Here is an 18,253-nt window from a genome sequence, read left to right on the forward strand (position 1 = left end):
TGTGTGTGTGTGTGTTAGTTAAATTAATGTTAGTTAGTTAAATTGTACAATTCATGTGGTCAACACAGTTTTGATTGTCTGTGTAATGCTTATGGTTGACAATAAAGTACACACTGACTTTAGTTCCACATATATTTTAGAGGTGAGAAAGATCATAAGTGTAAGATGCAGGTGATAATATAAAATAAAAACAATTGCATTGCAGTTCACAGTAGTGAATTGACATTAGAGAATTACTTATAACACACATTCAAAGTCAACAATACAATAATACAAATATGTAATAGACATGTGTAATAATGTGCAATACTATTTTCGTTGTCACCGTTCCAGATATATTTTTTTACTGTTAACAGAAGAACATATGTGTGGACATTCAAGATGATGCATAAACTCACGCGCTCAACTCAAACAAAGTGAACAACAACAAAGTGCTCATTCCTCGAGAATATATGAAATAAAATAAAGAGCAGGACAGCACTCCAAGTTTTGTGATTTAGTGCCCGAAACGTCTGACGGGCACTAAATCACAAAACTTGGAGTGCTGTCCTGCTCTTTATTTTATTGCATAAACTCACCACAAATTAATTTGCACAAAAAAACTTACACAAAGATAGAATCTAAAAAGGATAAATAATTGGTAGACTTGTCAGCTCTTCTGCAGATATGGTCACATCCACTGTTATGTGATATTTGTCTTCAATGTCACTTTGCCCCAAAAACATTGACAGAGTTTCATGTTCACCGTCTTGATGTGGCATGCCTATCCTCCTGAGCTGTATCTGGCTGGCTCCTTTTCACCGTCCCAGTCTGCGTCTGCTGAATGAAGGATGCGTCCTTCACATCCTGTCACCCGAGCACCAAAGCCTGAGTGAGCTCACAGTCACCAGGAGTCTCAGTCACTGCTCACACCTGCGTCTCTCTTTCACCAGTGGTGTAGTCTACGTAGAACACGGATATACGGAGTATACCCACTTCTAAATTTCAGGGATTTTTCAGTATACCCACTTAAAATTGATTGATCCATTGTTTTGAATAGCACAAAAATATACAGTATACCCACTTCAAAAAAATCTCATATATACAGTATACCCACCATTAAAAAGTAGACTACACCACTGTCTTTCACCTACGGCGAGCACCCCCTCCTCGCAGCACCAAGCCTCCGAGCTGATGGAGCAGCAGTGCCAGGATGAGCAGGATGACCAGGAGCAGGCAGAACAGCAGTGCAAAGTAGATGTACAAGTTGACAGCAAGGCTTGCCTCCAGTGGCAAGGCACTGGAGCCCTCCACAAACACATGGGGTGCTGGCATGGATTATCCAGGGAGAGACCCAGGTCAGAGAAGTTGATCAGTATCCTATGATGTGTAATGTCTTTTTTTCCCTGTCAATGGACTAGATTTCTGCCAGTTTAAAGCTCCTTCGTGTTGATCATTCTTCTTCTGTTTAATTGATATTCTTGTTATTCTCAATCCATTTTCTGTCAATGGACTAGATTTCTGCCAGTTTAAAGCTCCTTGTTGATCATTCTTCTTTTGTTTCATTTATATTCTTGTTATTCTCGATCCATTGTGCTGTATAGTCCATGTGTGCTCTGGAGAGCAACTAACCAAGGTGTCTGAGGGACAAGAGTGTTTCAGGTAATTGAAAGAGCATTGGTTTTCTTTTTCTCCACATGGATTTGTATGCTCTCTCCATTCCTCTCTCCCCCATTCTCATTTGGTGAAGACCTGCCCTCCCCTCCCCTATCATTTTGTTGTAAGCCAGAGTAACGTAACGTGCACACATTAATGGACAGCCACCTAACCACATCCCACTGTGACAGTGTCTCTTGTCAACATTACCACGTGTGTTTATTTGACAGGGCAGTGTTGATGAGCTTTCACTTTGGAAACTGAGTAGTAGCCAAAGGCAACTGCTTGTGAAGGATATTCAGAAAACTTTGCAGCAGTGAAGAGTTCCATGCGAAGCTTGGAAATGTATTACGCTGCGTAATGCTCTTCCATTATAGCCCACAAATCTTGATAAACGGCCAGCGTTGGTTAAAGATCAGTTGCAATTTCCAGGACATTGCTAGCACATTCTACCAGAGACTGTGTAATGAACGAGCTATGGATGTGTGCAAGTCATACGACTACGGACTGTGCGATTATTTCAATGGGTAGTCAAACAAAAATAAACCCAATGTTTTGCGCAAAATGCGTGACAATAAGGCGAATCACATTAGAAACGGTGTACAAAACTGTAAAGATTATTTTCTCGAAATGTACAGCTGTGTTTAGCAATGAGATTACAACAGTATTATTTTTCATACAAGTGCACCCCTCTCTGAGGGAGAAATGGATAAGACCGCTGGTACATAATCTACAACAGGCGTTTAAATGGGTATCGCTGTCGACTTCTGTCTGTGAGGCTGTGGTAAGCTGAAACTAACTGAGATTGCATCGACTACTTGCACAGACAACCTGCTATCATGGAGTGGAAACCAATGGAGATCAATCCCGAGGTATGGCCTTTTACATGGACCCATAAACGGTGACTCTAAGATTATATGTCTGTACTGTGAGAGACTGATGTATTCCCTCTTGTCTTCTGTCTTGCAGATGCTGAACAAAGTATGTATGCTGAGTCACTGAGAGACGTTGCTTGATCATTTGAGTCTTGAGACGTGGCGGTAGCCAGTCATTCCTGGAACACAACTGTTTTGTGATGCTGGGTGCGGTCAGCTAGACCACCTGCTTGGTTTGAAATCAGGACGGTAGACGAAATCAGAGACGATTTTACGAGTAATGAAGTTGCAATCAGTGTTGATTTCTTTTCAGCTAACGAAGTGTATGACAACTGAAGTGTATTTTTCTGAATGATCGTAGTGATATTAATCACGTTTATAAACGAATGCACATTGTTTGGCTATGCAACCAAATGGATAACAATGGCCAGCGCTTCAGATGCTGATGTAGGAAGGGCCGTGTGATGCTTGAAACCAGGCCGTCGTTTTTCGTCATTGTGGCCCACATGATTGATGTGATTTTTACAGATGCTGAGCAAACTAGGCGTGGGGTCGAGCTGGAAATTCGTGGACATACTCGGGCTGGAGGATGATTTCCTGACCTTGGTACCATCTCCAGCTTCCGCTGTGATGCTGCTGTTCCCCTTAACGCAACAGGTAAAAGGGCGCTGTCCGCGTGGGATGGGTTGCAGCGAGCATGGAGGGCCTATGCTTTGTTGGAGGTTCACATGCCCAACTTCCAGGAAGGGAGGGTGTAGCTTGCTATGCTACTGGCTCCTTTATTTCGGAAGAGACTGAGAGTAATAGGCTATTTTGCCATACAATTACAACAGCACTATCACACCTAAGCAATAATAATTACAATATTGTGATTAAGCAAAGCAGTAGGCCTACTGAAAATAATCAAAAGAGGCAAATGTCATAATGATCAGTACATGCATGTAAGTAATTACCCACATAATGAGCAATACAGTGTAATACTAGACTATGGGTATAGTTAGAGGCAAACAACTGTCCGTGTGCTGTAATCATCAATTAGTGCAGTGGGGGACTGCATGTCACAATTAGCCAATGAGACTCCTCAGTTTGAGCAATTAAGGATTCTTGGTTGCTGACAAGTGCTGATCCCGTATCACTTGTCTTACAATAGGTAGCAGCTGCGTTTGGTGTGTTCCCTCATAAAACAACATGCCTTCTGGGAGTCTCACTATTTATTCATTGATGTCTGAAATGGCCTCATGGCTGATATCCTTCACAGCATTGTAAATTGATAACAAGTTGTAGATGATGATGGCTGTCCATAGCCACCTTAAGGAAGAAGAAATCCGCACTCACAAACTGCGTCTCATTATTTATTTATATTACCACCATGTCCAAAAAGCAAACGCGTTTCGGCTAACAAGCCTTCATCAGTGCGTGGTCTCGCACCCAAAAGCTTTTCGGTTTTCCAAGAAGTTGAGCGCGTCCTCTGCCAATACTTGATGTCCATATCCACCACCTTCAATGATGTTGTCACCTGTCATCCTAAGCAGCACATGACATGTGGACAGGGCAGTGGCTCCTCCATTTGCCACTCCCCTGTTGGTCACTGTTATTTATTTATTTTTTTTAAAGATTTTTTGTGTGTCTTTTACGACTTCATTGATGATAGGACAGTGTGAGAGGTGGACAGGAAGCGAATGTGGAGAGAGACGGGGAGGGGTCGGCAAATGACCTGGGCCGGGAATCGAACTTGGGTCGGCCGCATGGCAGACGAGTGCCCTACCGGTTGGCCACGGCAGGGCCTGGTCACTGTTATTTCTTTGATTTGTCTGACAGTAACAGAGAGGGTGTTTGTCTTGTACTAGGTAATCTGTATCGTGCGCACCTCTCTGGAGGCGGACTCACCGCTGCCTTGTGTTGGATCCGGAGATGGCTAAGTCATCAGGGAAATTGATGTTGGTGCTGTGGTTAGCACATTGAGAGTAAATAGAATGGAGGCCAAAATTCTATTTCATTGTTGAAGCCAAGTTGGAGCCAAGGTTGGACCCAAAAAGACCAAAAAATGGCCAAATCCCATTCATTCCTATGAGAGACATAAAACCCTGTATCTGCCTTAAATGCCACTCCAGGGGGATAATTTTTTGCTCAACTAGTAGGTCCCCTTGCTCTCCAACTTACCAGGGTGGTGATTTTTTGTGGTGATGTTTTGTTTTAGAGAGATATTAAAAGTTAAATTGACCAATGAGCATCAGAACATGGTTTGATTGACCGTTAGAAGTCTTGTTGTTGTCCAATCAGCACCTGCGTTTGGCGTTGCTAAGGTGGAATGTAAGTTGGAATGTTCCCAAATCTGGCTTCAAAGCGTTGAATGGCAAATAGCGTTGATTTGGCGTCCATTCTATTTACTGTCAATGGGTTAGCAGCATGGTCATAGTTCAGGGATGGGCAACTTTATGGTAAGGAGGGCCACGTCGTTTTTTCATCGCCACCATGGAAGGGCCAGATGGCCACGGATCGGACTGCAATTCGCAGAGTTCGAGGTGCAGTTGGTTGCTGACTGACTGCCCATATTGTTTGGAAGGAATAGAATACTCCATACTTAATACTCTATTACCCAACAGTATAATTACAACAGATTGATTCAGTAGTCATTAAAAAAATATATGATCATTTTTTTTTATTATTAGGCCTACTGTTTTATCTATGGGCCGCATTGAGTGAGGAGGCGGGCCGCATGTGGCCCCCGGGCCTCCAGTGTCCCATCCCTGTCATAGGTGAACCAGTAGCACAAGGGGTGCGATCATGCAGCCCTCTAGTTCAACTGTGGTCAGGAGGTGGGGCTACGTCAACAAAGGCTTACTAGACAGTAAAATAGGTATTCATTTGTTGATGGATGCAAGCAACCTAAACCAAACTTACAGAGCTCAGATACAATGTTCGTAGTGGCTGTTTCACTCTGTGCTAAGATGTTGTCAGTGAAGAGCATTCCCACTTTTGTGTTTCAATTTCATTGTGACTGCGGGAGTATTGTTTGTTGCGATTGCATTCTCTATGGGCCTGTGTGGTCTTGAGGTAGGGCTGTGCAATGTATCGTATTAATATTGTGATATCAATATTGGTGTCAAACCATATCAAATTTCAATATCGATTTGAAACAATATTTTTGTCATTTGTCTACACTGCCAAAAGGAAGGTTACGCTAAGCGCAATGCATTCCCCTCCACTTGAGCCATTGCGAGCACAAAGCAGACTTGCTACCCAGCACTCATGCAGAACACCAATGTGTGTTTCTGCAACTGCTGAAGGGAGGGAAGATTGTGAATTGTTTAGCACAATTAATATCGTCTAAAAATATTGTGATATCAATATTGACTGAAATAATCGTGATATTGATTTTTCTCATAAACGAGCAGCCCTATGTTGAGGTATCCAGGAAGGAAGGTCAGGAAGGCAGGTCCTGATACTTTGTGCCACTAAAATGTACTTTGTATCACAATACAATGGCATTGTACCAGAGATATTCTTTAGAGATATGCCAACATAATAGGTTTCTATGGGCACCTAACGCGACCAGGTTCAGGTCTGCCTAAAGGGGTGTGTCATAATGCTCCTACAATGAATAGAACAGTCCTTAGGTCTGCCTAGGTCTGCCTAAGGGGGGCCATAATAGAACCAGGAAACAATGGGCCAATGGAACCTCTCTCTCTCTACTCTCTCTGATTGTACTTTCATTGCTATGTATATAGGCCACCTTCAAAAGGTTTAAATCAGTTGTGTTGAGCCTTTAATTTAAATCCATCACATATGGAATGTTGATAATGTCATATAATATAATTTTTTAAATGTATGGTATCTACCTCTCACATAAGCATACTGTAGATTCCCCTACAGCCTGAAAAATGCTGTGAACAATCAACACAAAACACATGACTTTTTTGCTACATGGAAATAAAATACGAGACAGTCACGATCTTTGACTTGGTGAGACAACGAGACCCGATCCTTATTTATTTCAACATCAGAGACTTCCCTTCTAGTGTTTTGGAAATATATGTCCTTTGCCTGTGCGCATCATGAAAGTAAAATGTTATGATATGATGCACTCTGATAACAGACAGATGTGTTGAGGGAAACATTATCAATTGTTTAAATGGTCTTAATACGGTTGATATTTAGGCTTTCAAAATAGCAAGCTGGAGAATATAGAAAATAGGAGAGTAATAATAGGTGCATAGACATTATCAAAACGGTGCAACAGACAGCTATACAGAATTCGGCAGCTCAAATCAGACCTACGCAGTATACCAAGCTTGTTAATGTATAGTATAAAAAGAATGTATTGTGAAGCAAAAAGCAAACAAAAACAGTAAGAAGAGAATGATCAATTGGATCCTTTATATTGAAAACAAAACATGGTTTGTGTGTGTTTTTATCTTTTGCCAGCATGAAGCATTTCGAGAGTCGCAGGCTGTAGACAAGCCCTCTTCTGACGTCTACTTCCTGAAACAAACTGTGGTGAACTCCTGTGGCACAGTTGGTGTAATACATGCTATTGCCAACAACCAGGAGAAATTAGACTTTGGTGAGCAGAAATATGCATATAATATAATTTCCTTCACATCATAGTGATATTCATCTGATTTATGTATCTGTTTTATTCATCTTACCTTTTTTACTTACCAATATTGAGAATAGCAGTAATATCTGCAGCATCATTTCTTTAAATCGCATGTATGTTTCACCGGGTGCATCCAATGAAAAAGAAAAAGAAATCACCTTCGCTTTATGTCTTTCAGACGGTGGCTCCGCCTTGAAGAAGTTTCTGCAAGCTACACGTAACATGTCTTCTGCAGACAGAGCCAAGGAGTTGGAGAAGAACAAGGTAAACACACACTTACATTATACACATATACAATATTTTACTCATGTTACCTTAACCCGTTAAAACACAGCGTTATAAATTTGCTGTTACCAGAATGGCAATGACCGATTCGTAGTGCATCACTAAAGGTCCTGTGTTATGTCATAGGAGTGTAGTACTATGGTAATTAACATTTTAATGACTATTACAGCGTGCCTCAGATGGTGCAGCGTGCATTAAGGAGCTACCACTGCTGCTGAGTTTGTACCATGGATTTGTAAACACTGGACCTCTTCAGCATTTGTCCAGTCCATCCAGTAGGGGGCACTCAATCATGCGGAACACTCTCGAGGCGTGGGATAGATGCATAATGCATTGGGCAATAGTGAATTTGATTGGTTGAATACGTGGCTTCTCTTCCTCTTGTCACCAGGACATCCAGGCTGCCCACGATGAAGTAGCAGCGGACGGACAATGCCGGGTATGGCAGCACTGCACTCTACCTTATTAGCATTATGTTTAGCCTGTGGCTTCCTGGCATGAATGGATTTCGAATGAAATGAAATTAAATGAAATAATTTCTCAATTTAACCTCTTGCGATTTTTAAACAATACATTCATATTGTTCATCAAGGGTGTCCTAAATCTCTCCACTTTGTGTTTATTTTATGTTGCACTTTGTGGATGCATTTTATTGCACATTTATATTTGTGTGAGGCCACCTTGCATAATGGGTCTTAGAATACTGTCAAAGGATAAGTTGCAGTGAAACAGTTGGACTACACAACAAATGCACTAACAGTTGAGTGTAGCTGCCAACATGTCCCTGGAACCATAGGTTCTCACTCCTGTATCTCTGTGCATTTGCTTTTCTGTTACCAGGTGGAGGAAGACAAAGTGAATTTCCATTTCATCACTTTTGTCAATGTGAATGGCCAACTGTATGAGCTTGGTGAGTCCCACCTCATTGTCATGCCATATGATGCAGCAGGGGTCAGGATTTTAACACACTTTAACGTTCAGTGTCCCGTTTCAGCTCAATACGGAACTTTAACGTACTTTTATGTATAAATACGGGACGATTACGTATTTAAGGGCAACTGGCAACCCCAAATAAGTAAGAGCCAGATACAATTCCCATAAGAGCCATATGTGGCTCTCGAGTTATAGGTTCCTGACCCCTATGATACAGCATTAACAATTAAACACATGGAGGGATGTGCATGTTGTTAGCTGTATATGTTTTATAATAATAGTAATAGCAGTATAATAATAGCCCTTTTCACTGAATAGCTTTTTCCCCCACATTACCATTTATTATTGCATTTAAGATTTAAGGAATATAACTGTATATATTTTTTGTGCTTTAAGATGGAAGAATGGAGGGACCAGTGAACCACGGCCCGACTAAAGATGGCTCATTCATCGTTGTAAGTACAACACGCATCATAAATTCAGTCACATTTCTGAGATGTAGCTTTAAAAATCGCAATGTTTTTGTTTACCTTCTTCCTTCTCTGTCTCTTGCCATCTTTCTGCTTCAGGACGCAGCAAAGGTGTGCTGCCAGTTCATGAAGAGGGACAGTGATGAGGTTCGCTTCTCAGCCGTCGCCCTGTGCAAGGCCTGAACAACGCGGCTGTTGAAAAGCGGGAGGAGAAGAAGAGGAAGAAGAAAAAGGGGAAACCTTACCAAAAAACACTCCTTAATCACATTCAGCACTGCTGCCCAGCACTTAGACCCGAGCTTGTCCAAGCTTTCTCTGTTAATGTTGATATGCTGTTCTGCTGTCTGCTGTTCGTCTTGATCACTGTGGTCCAACTCGGAAGGCCTTTGGCCTTTTTCCTGTTGTAAAAATACTCTTCAATCAAAGTAACTGGAGAGAGTAAAGTATTGCCATGCACAAGCACCTGTGTAATTGTTATAGCATTGAACTGCCAACTTGTCAATGATGGCCTTAGATCAAAGCAGATGAGCTATTTCAGTTTGCTTGCACTTTTCTTCATGGTGAAACAGTTATAGCCTTCTAGACTGTTTTATGTTGCCTTGCACTGAAATGTCTGCCTGGAAGATGTGAATTATTGATATGTGCTAGGCTGGTAGAGACGGGCAGGGTAGGTAGCTGGTAGAACTGAGTGTGCTTGGGAGTATTTCATTGTTTAAAAAAAATCCCCAAGCCAATAATATGAGACTGTGAATGTGCACTCTTCCAGAATATGGCGGTTTCAATTTGTTATGAATTTATCTGTTTGTATTTATTTCAGTTTGCCAAATTAGATGTTTTCTCTTTGAAGTGAGGGGGCAATAAAAGCACTTGTCAGCTTGTGCATGTAACGTGTGTCAATTTCTCCATCCAAAATGACTTGAGTTGATCCATTTTACAGTATTTTATTTATTTTCTGCTTTGTTTTTATCCAAAGGAACGCGTTTTTCATAGCTGAAGCCAGCAGATGGCGTTCTTACCCCTTGCCGTCATGCACTGAACCAAATTGAGTTGACTTAGCCTATACCGGTACTTGTACAACAAAATAAACAAAAGCCCATACATTTCCGTTCCATTAAAAAACACAGGGAAGAAAATGGAAGAAGATGAGACCACTATTTAAATTGCTTAATGATAATTCAATGAAAATGTCCTTTAATTCATACTAAATTACTGTAGGCTGTATCAAATGCACCAATGTGCGCGCAATAATTACATGAACAATGTCTTTGTTTGGTTTGTGCCTCTACACTTGCATTTCCTACAGGAAAACGGAAGGGTAACATAAATACTGGACTGGAGCAACAAAGTAATGGAGCCCCTCGTTTCTCCCCTGAACATTCTTTAGCACCCTCCCGCTCTCCCTTGCGCATGCCAGAGTAGCCCATGTCCCGCTCCCGTTTGCTCAGGAGCAGGCATATGATAGCCTCACAGCTTGTCGGAGGAGGCGGCTGCCTGTGTCGTATTGGCTGCTGCAGGAGGACAACCTCTGGGTTTTAAAACTTTATTTTTAGCCATCGGTCAGACTGCTATTGCAGTCGCTTTCGTGGGCGATAGGAGAAGCTATCTCACTGCATTTACTGCCATCAATCAGTGAAGCGATAAGGCCACGCATGTTGGTACTGCTGGTCCTGCGGTGAGCGGTCGGGAACAAGTCCTTGGGACACTGAACGTGTTCTCTACGTAACGGAGGCGATACACCTGAATTGAAGGCTGGACACAACAACGAAGCTGACGGAAGTTACAGCAGGCGACACCATTTCAGGCTACTTCACCCGTGCGTGAAGCTGAGACTGGGTATTATCCATCAGACCTAACTGCGAACGATACCCTCTGCTGTGTGTTGGCAATGGCGAGTCCAGGGACAGACCTCGGCACCAAGAATCAAGAGCACAACCAACACCCCGAACCGACCCAGGAGCCTGCATTCCAAGAAGCGCAGAAATGGATAGAGGTGAGTTGAGCACGCAGAAAACCCGCTTGGGAGATCTCCACACCGACCATCTTTTACAACCGACCTGAAGCACAGCTGCTGACGTACGGTCCTATGGTACTGATGATGCAGCCCAAGAAACACACCGAGTATGTTTATTTGCCGATATAATTAATTATAAATATCGCAGGTTACCTGTTAGGAGGAGGCAAGTGACGCATCATTGCCACCGGGCGCGTGGGCAATATTGTGTTACATTAGGGTACAGGGGAAACACAATGCGGCTGTCATGTGCTGTGGATTTCACTGTGTGTAGGGAATGGTTGGATAGTAATCGGACTAGCGTGCTTGGCTTTTCTGTTCTTCGAGATTTTTTAATCACATGGCACATTCAGTTTTACCAAATAGGTTATTGTCCATCGCTACTTCACAAGTTTTAAGTGTTTTATACCTCCTAACATAGTCAACATTTACCATTAAATAACAGCAGAAAAGAATCGGTGCATTAGTTTTCTTGTTCGTTTAGCTTGCCATCTAAGAATACGGCGCATTTGCTACAGGGAAAGCTCACCAAACACTTCTTTCCCAGAAACGCCCCCTTTTAGAGGTGATTCTGGTTGCCATGGCATTGGAAGACAGTGAAGCGGACCTTTGTTTGTTCTGACGCCTAGGAAGGATGGATATCCGCCAAGCATGCGAGCTCACCCCTCGCTACCCTTTATCTCCTCTGCAAACTATACTTAACTATTGCATCCCATGCAATTTAATCTCCACGCATTTCTGCTCCCCTGGGATCCCCACACTGTTCAATATTGAAACCCAGATAATGATATTGTGACCTATTTTGTTGGAAGATTGCTATGCCTGGATGTGGCGGAGGATTGGTGGCATGGGTGGTCACGTCACTTGCTCCACTTAGTGAAATGGGCCATGCTACAGTAAACCACTGGAGGCCGAGTCTAATTCAAGATGCCAACTTGGGTTGTGAGAGCAGATGACTCCTTTGATTTCCAGTGTGTCAGTTCTGCCTTTATTCACACTCAGGTGATGGAAGATGAATCGATTGCTGTTACATACCGTATTTAGTTTATGAGCCTGCCATTGCTGTGTATTGAACCACACACAAGTTGTGTTGTCACCCCACTTATCATTCACTCTGAAGAGCCACGCTCATGCTGGAGTTGTGTTTGTCGGTGGACTGGAGTGACACAAAGTCAAGGTAGTCATGTCCAACGACTTTTAGGTCCACTGTCTCCAAGAAGAAAATGACTGACGTGTTCTCTCACCGAAAAACGTAGTCACTTGTGTCTGCCAACAGTATTTATAGCGCCCCAGCAAATATAGCCCTGCTCCCTGCTGTCCTGGAAATAGCTTGGAAAGCGCTGGCGCTCGGGCAGAGCAACGCTTAACACAAAGCTGGAAACGTTTCTCGTCGACTAATGTCTCTCATCAACACATCACAGATTAGTTCGCCGGCGTCTCCAGCCGCAAACATTGAAAGCCAAATGGGGAGATTCCTCCTCCTAGACTGTTGTGGGCTGAGAATGGCTATGCCATGGAGACCACATGCAGGCGGATTCACTTGCGGAACAATTGCACGCAGGGCAACAGGGCAACACAGTGATACAGTATGGCCCCCCATACAGCTTGAAATGGCGATCGCCAACGTCTGTGATGTGAGGCGATTAAAAATGAAAAAAGAAATCTGATGAGTGCTTCTTTATTCACTTTCTTTTGAGATTTGAGTTCATTCATTGACGAAGTTAAGCACCCAGTGTAAAGTATAAGAAAGACAAGGTGTTGAGCGCGCTTCCTGATCCTTCCCCCATACAGCTTGCCAATGTCACCATAGGGCCCCCCCACCACCACCAATACGGGACGGCCTTGGGCCCCTGGGGTAAATGCCCTGCTTGCCCTCCCTATAGCTTCGCCTGGCCCCCTGGGCATATTCTCAAGCGTGGACAGGCAGGCGTTACATCCTGTAGCAGGAGCCAACAGCCTGCCCCAGCTGTGCTTCCAGGGACGGAGTGATGGGACACCATGGTGATGAATGGAACCAATTTCAGTTGGTGTTTGTATGTGTGTCCGTGTGATTTAATGACGTGTTTGACTGAAGTTTAGATTGTTAGAATGTACAGCAGACAGTCACAGTCTCTAGGGACCATTGCCCATCAAAATATGTGTGTGTGTGTGTGCTGCTTACTGACACACTGTTACACACACTATAACACACATGAATGTAATACACACACTATCACCCACACACACACACACACACACACACACACACACACACACACACACACACACACACACACACACAGACACACACACACGCACACGCACACACACACACACACGCACACCCCGAAAACAGGATGTTTGGAAGAGAGAAGAAGAAATAATAGGACAGCTGACATGCAATGTTTCTTGGCATTCTTTTAGTTATGTACAGTCGAGAGTCTGAATCTTCAGAGCACATTTAACTTAACCTTGGCGGAAATACATGCTCTCTCTCTCTCTCTCTCTCTCTCTCTCTCTCTCTCTCTCTCTCTCTCTCTCTCTCTCTCTCTCTCTCTCTCTCTCTCTCTCTCTCTCTCTCTCTCTCTCTCTCTCTCTCTCAGTAGATATGATACCCTTAATCCGGCTGGAGAGGGGAGGCCCTCTGCCGTGCCCAAGCTCCTCCAAGCCACCTACCTTTAGTTTACACCCAGTTAAGTCTCTCTCTCTCTCTCTCTCTCTCTCTCTCTCTCTCTCTGTGTCTCTCTCTCTCTCTCTATCTCCATCTCTATCCACCCCTCTCATGATGGTATTCTGTCTTTTGCCACCTGTTTGTCTTGGACTACTCTAGAGGCTCCCAGTGCCTCCTGTTTCTATTGGGCGGACAGGAAATGGAATTCTTTCTGAGTAATTGGATTATGTCACATATGAAGGCATGAAGGATCTGGGGGTGCTGTCTGGGCTCTCTCTCTCTCTCTCTCTCTCTCTCTCTCTCTCTCTCTCTCTCTCTCTCTCTCTCTCTCTCTCTCTCTCTCTCTCTCTCTCTCTCTGTGTGTGTGTGTGTGTGTGAGAGAGAGAGAGAGAGAGAGAGAGAGAGAGAGAGAGAGAGAGAGAGAGAGAGAGAGAATGCAAGTGTTTGCTGGAAAGGGTATAGGGTTCTCTGCGCTGCATTGGTCTGAGGTGGCTGGGCTGGGGGCTGGGTCGGAGGGATTGGTAAATTTGGTAGTGGTGGTTGGGGGTGGTGCTGGTGGCTAGATTGGTAGGTTTGGGGGCAAGGGTGGGGAGGGGAGGTGTGCACTGCAGCAGTGCTGTGTGGGTCTGAATGCATGGCATTGCTGGGAGGTTCTGAAAACGTCTCACCTAGATCGGGTGTCACTGGTCGCCAGTCAACGCTACTGGTGCAAGATACAAACACTGGGCGCCTGCCTGCCTGTCAGGTTACAGGAACTCCACCAGCCGCGCTGGCCTGTTGCGTCTCATGTTGCAGGGTCTCACTGGAGCTCGAGTTTGCACCAGTGGACCAGTTAGGAATTTCCTCCGAAAGTTGTTGCGGCGCGGCTGCTGTTGCAACTGTGTTTCAGCCAGCAGTGCCTTCACTTCAGGCTGTTCCCTCCCGATGATCAAGGCCATATGAAAATGTAGAATTAAAAGGAAATAATTTTAAAAAAATGAACTGGAAAAATACTGTGCTAACAAGAGTTGCTGTGGCGATCTTGCTCCTCTGCGACTCCTCTGAGAATTATGGGATGCAGATGTCCTTAAACTGGCACAATGCCAAAAAAAAGGAGGGGGGGGGCGCAAAGGGGTCAAAGGTCACCTGTGGGTCTAAGTTGCGAGGCTGTAAGGAGACGTTATAGCCTACCGCTGTCACCTTTCATTGTAACCCAAACACCAGGTGCTGCATTCCTACTTCAGACCAGGGGTTCCCAAACTTAACCATGACAAGGCCACCCCCATACACCGGTACATTCCAGCCGAACCCCCCCCCATTGCATGGGCTGAGCCACACTATTTTGTCTGTGTCCCACTGTATAGAAAATAAAAATGATAATTGTATAATGTTCACAAATACTTAGTCGATTATTTAGTCGTGCTGTACTTTTCCTGCCAACCTGCTGCGGCCCCCCTAGCGCCTCCTAAGTTGCGGCCCCCCAGGGGTCCCCGGCCCCCTCTTTGAAGACCACTAACCACATACAACTGACCCACATACATGCACACTACTGTATATAAACCCGGGGACCTCAAAACCAGACAGACGCCCCCTCAAGTTTAGGACTGTCCACACGCTGCACCTCAGCTACACTGGGCCTGTGTTTGATGATGATGATGATGATGATGATGATGATGGGCCGCCGCCTGACGCTCGTCATCAGTGGCTGGTGTGAAAGCCGAGGGTGCCGCAGCTTTAATCCTGTAGATATGATACCCTTAATCCCGATGGAGTGGGGAGGCCAGGCCCTCTGCCCAAGCTCCTCCAAGCCACCTACCTTTAGATTACACCCAGTTGAGTCTGTCTGTGTCTGTCTGTCTGTCTGTCTGTCTGTCTCTCTCTCTCTCTCTCTCTCTCTCTCTCTCTCTCTCTCTCTCTCTCTCTCTCTCTCTCTCTCTCTCCATCTCCATCTCTATCTACCCCTCTCATGATGGTCTTTTGCCACCTGTTTGTCTTGGACTACTCTAGAGGCACCCAGTGCCTCCTGTTTCTATTGGGCGGACGGACAGGAAATGGAACTCAGTAGTCCTCCTCCTCCTCCTCCTCCTCCTCCTCCTCCTCTCCAACCTTCTCCAACATGCCTGCCTGAGTCCGTGTTGGAGTCGTCCCATTGCATTATTGTTGTCAGTACGTAGCTAGAGACTCTTAGGGTGCTCTTAGAGACTGCTGTGGGAGGCATGTTCTTGTGGGGGCCAAATGAATGCAGCGGTGATAAATCTTTAGAATGCGCCACCTCTGCATTTGTGGAAGAACACTGGGTAACCATGGCTACCATGCATGTAATCAGCAGGAGGCTATATGGGACTCAAGACAGTGGTAGCTTGCTGGGCTGGGCTGGGCTGGGCTGGGCTGGGCTGGGCTGGCCTGGGCTGGGCTGGCCTGGGCTGGGCTGGCCTGGGCTGGGCTGAGCTGGGCTGAGCTGGACTGGGCTGGGCTGAGCTGGACTGGGCTGGGCTGGGCTGAGCTGGGCTGGGCTGTGCTGTGCTGGACTGGACTGGGCTGGGCTGGGCTGGGCTGGGCTGGGCTGGGCTGGCCTGGGCTGGGCTGGCCTGGGCTGGGCTGGCCTGGGCTGGGCAAGAGAGATGAGATTCCAAGGTCAACGAAAGTGTGTGTGTGCGCGTGTGTGTGTGTGTGTGTGTTTGTGTGTGTGCGTGCGTGCGTGCGTCCGTCCGTCCGTCCGTCCGTCCTTCCGTCCGTCTGTCTGTCTGACTGACTGTGTCCTTTCCTGCATCTCACTCTCTCTCTCTCTCTCTCTCTGTCTCTCTCTCTCTCCTTCTCCCTCTCTCTCTCTCTCTCTCTCTCTCTCTCTCTGTCTCTCTCTCTCTCTCTCTCTCAATCCTCTATGTCTCTCTCTCTCTCTCCTTCTCCCTCTCTCTGTGTGTGCATGTGCATGTGTGTTTGCCAGTTATATTGGGCTCTGTATTGGTGTGGTTGTTGATGATAGAGCCGGACATTGCCGTGCCATACAGATGGGAAGGGTTACACACTCTGGTCATATGACTGCATAGGGCCAGCTGTCACAGTTGTGCATTACTAAATGTATGTATGTAAGAAATCCATTCTTGACACACACACACACACACACACACACACACACACACACACACACACACACACACACACACACACACACACACACACACACACACACACACACACACACACACACACACACACACACACACACAGGCAAGGATTAATCAGTGACTGTCATTAAGACTTTCTCCGAATGCGTAATCCATGTTAGCTGTGGTTTTATCAAAAGAGCATTCACTTATGGCTGTGGCGAATTTAACAGCTCTACACTTACAACTAGCTCTATCCCTTTTGCGATTTGTTTACATCTATGGGGGAGAGAACATTCATGGTTTGTTAAGTTTAGTGAGATTACATTCTATGGTATTTTTGTCTCTGAGCAGAACACTGATTAAACTCCACAGAGTCATTCAAACAATATGCTGAAGAAAATAACGTTATCATCAGACTTTCAGGGTCAGATCCGGTTCAGTTGTCTGCAAAATAATATTTTGGTTGTTTTTTTCACACATCGTTTGCAAGTATTTCCTTTAGGTTAGTGCATTCCCTTGACCAAACTGTTTGTTGTGTATTTTTCGTCTTCTCATAAATGATAAAAGAATGTGTCATCCTGTCAACATGTTTTAAGATTTGACTGTGATCAAAAGCTGTGCTACGTGTGTGAAGTAAGCCGTCAAGGACAGGTCCTCTTTTAAACGTCCTTTGGTGATACGGTATTAGCAGGCTCACAGGAAAGGGAAGATGAATGGCCGAACAATCTATTCAAGCACATTAAGTAGCTTTCGGTTATTAGAGCTGGTTAGTATGTCATGACATCGGTAGTTGGATGTGCCAAAAGTTTTACCACTGTGTCAAGCTCTGTATTTGTGCTGCGCTTAATGGGATGACTGCTTATTACTGTACGTGCGCAGACACCTTGGGACAGGTAAAGAGCTGAAGCTAGATTAAGATGCTATCACGGCTTCAAGACTGGATGAAAAGCTCTCTGGCGGCTGGCAGCCCAGGATACAGTCAAGCGCAGTTTTGGTTTAGGCCTGATAATCGCTTGTCTACGTACGTCGCTTACTGTTACAAAAACAACTCTGCATAATATTTCAGAATGAAGTCCAGTTGGAGAGCTTCCTGGAACTGTCTAGTTTTTTTAAAGATGGTGCTCTTTGGTGACAGGTTTGGTTGATTTCAAAATCCTCCTGACGAAGGCTTCATGCCGAAACGCGTCAAAGTATTTTAATCATGCTATGCCCAACAAAATAAAGGCATTTTAATTACAAAGAAGATGAGTGCCTTGGTATTTCTAAAACTTTTTTGAACTCTGCATAATAATTGCTTACACACGCCGGCGTCATACTTATGTCATAATAGTGTCAAAACAGTGTCATGACACAGTCATGAGTGAGTCATAAGCATGATGTCATAAACGTTTCCTGGTCATGAAAAGTTGACATTGTTGGCCTGTTTTTATCACAACCGACTTTCACTTAATGACAGTCATAATATGTTTTTGATATTGACATAATGCTCATGACACATGCATGACTGCATTATGACACTGTTATAACACTGTTATGTCATATGTATGACACTCTATAAACTTCCTGAGTAGTGCTTTAAAAAAAGAGACTGTGTTGGTGTGTGTGTGTGTGTGTGTGTAATTGTGTTAGTGTGGGTGTGTGAATGCGAGCATGCATGTGAGCCTGCAGCCTGTGTGTCGCAATCTGGTAAGGCATGTTGCTGAGTTTC

The 18,253-nt window shown here is 44.6% G+C and overlaps 2 protein-coding genes across 9 annotated transcripts in view; both read left to right on the forward strand.

Moving 5' to 3' along the window:
• Positions 1-2,378: 2,378 nt before the first annotated feature.
• Positions 2,379-9,674, forward strand: uchl1 (ubiquitin carboxyl-terminal esterase L1 (ubiquitin thiolesterase)). The gene is made up of 9 exons (XM_063192948.1): positions 2,379-2,507; positions 2,605-2,616; positions 3,039-3,167; positions 6,936-7,074; positions 7,289-7,374; positions 7,787-7,834; positions 8,236-8,305; positions 8,725-8,783; positions 8,898-9,674. The coding sequence occupies exons 1-9, from the start codon at positions 2,475-2,477 to the stop codon at positions 8,979-8,981; spliced, it is 660 nt and encodes a 219-aa protein (XP_063049018.1). The 5' UTR covers positions 2,379-2,474; the 3' UTR covers positions 8,982-9,674.
• Positions 9,675-10,253: 579 nt separating this feature from the next.
• The window catches only part of limch1a (LIM and calponin homology domains 1a), an 86,987-nt gene continuing 78,987 nt past the window's right edge, over positions 10,254-18,253 (forward strand). For all 8 annotated transcript variants that reach the window (XM_063192964.1, XM_063192966.1, XM_063192967.1 and 5 more), the window contains exon 1: positions 10,254-10,788. In XM_063192964.1, the coding sequence (XP_063049034.1) occupies positions 10,684-10,788 (105 nt within the window). In that variant the 5' untranslated portion in view covers positions 10,254-10,683. The remainder of the gene's footprint in view (positions 10,789-18,253) is intronic.

The sequence above is a fragment of the Engraulis encrasicolus genome, unplaced genomic scaffold (assembly GCF_034702125.1).
Source record: "Engraulis encrasicolus isolate BLACKSEA-1 unplaced genomic scaffold, IST_EnEncr_1.0 scaffold_27_np1212, whole genome shotgun sequence".
NCBI classification, from domain to species: Eukaryota; Metazoa; Chordata; class Actinopteri; order Clupeiformes; family Engraulidae; genus Engraulis; species Engraulis encrasicolus.

What these genes read in the sequence shown, in the direction of transcription:
- uchl1 (XM_063192948.1), top strand. Translation starts at nt 2,475, where the DNA reads ATGGAGTGGAAACCAATGGAGATCAATCCCGAG. An exon ending in CCAGGAGAAATTAGACTTTG is followed by an intron (nt 7,075 to 7,288) that starts GTGAGCAGAAAT and finishes TATGTCTTTCAG; the next exon opens with ACGGTGGCTCCGCCTTGAAG. An exon ending in AGGAGTTGGAGAAGAACAAG is followed by an intron (nt 7,375 to 7,786) that starts GTAAACACACAC and finishes TCTTGTCACCAG; the next exon opens with GACATCCAGGCTGCCCACGA.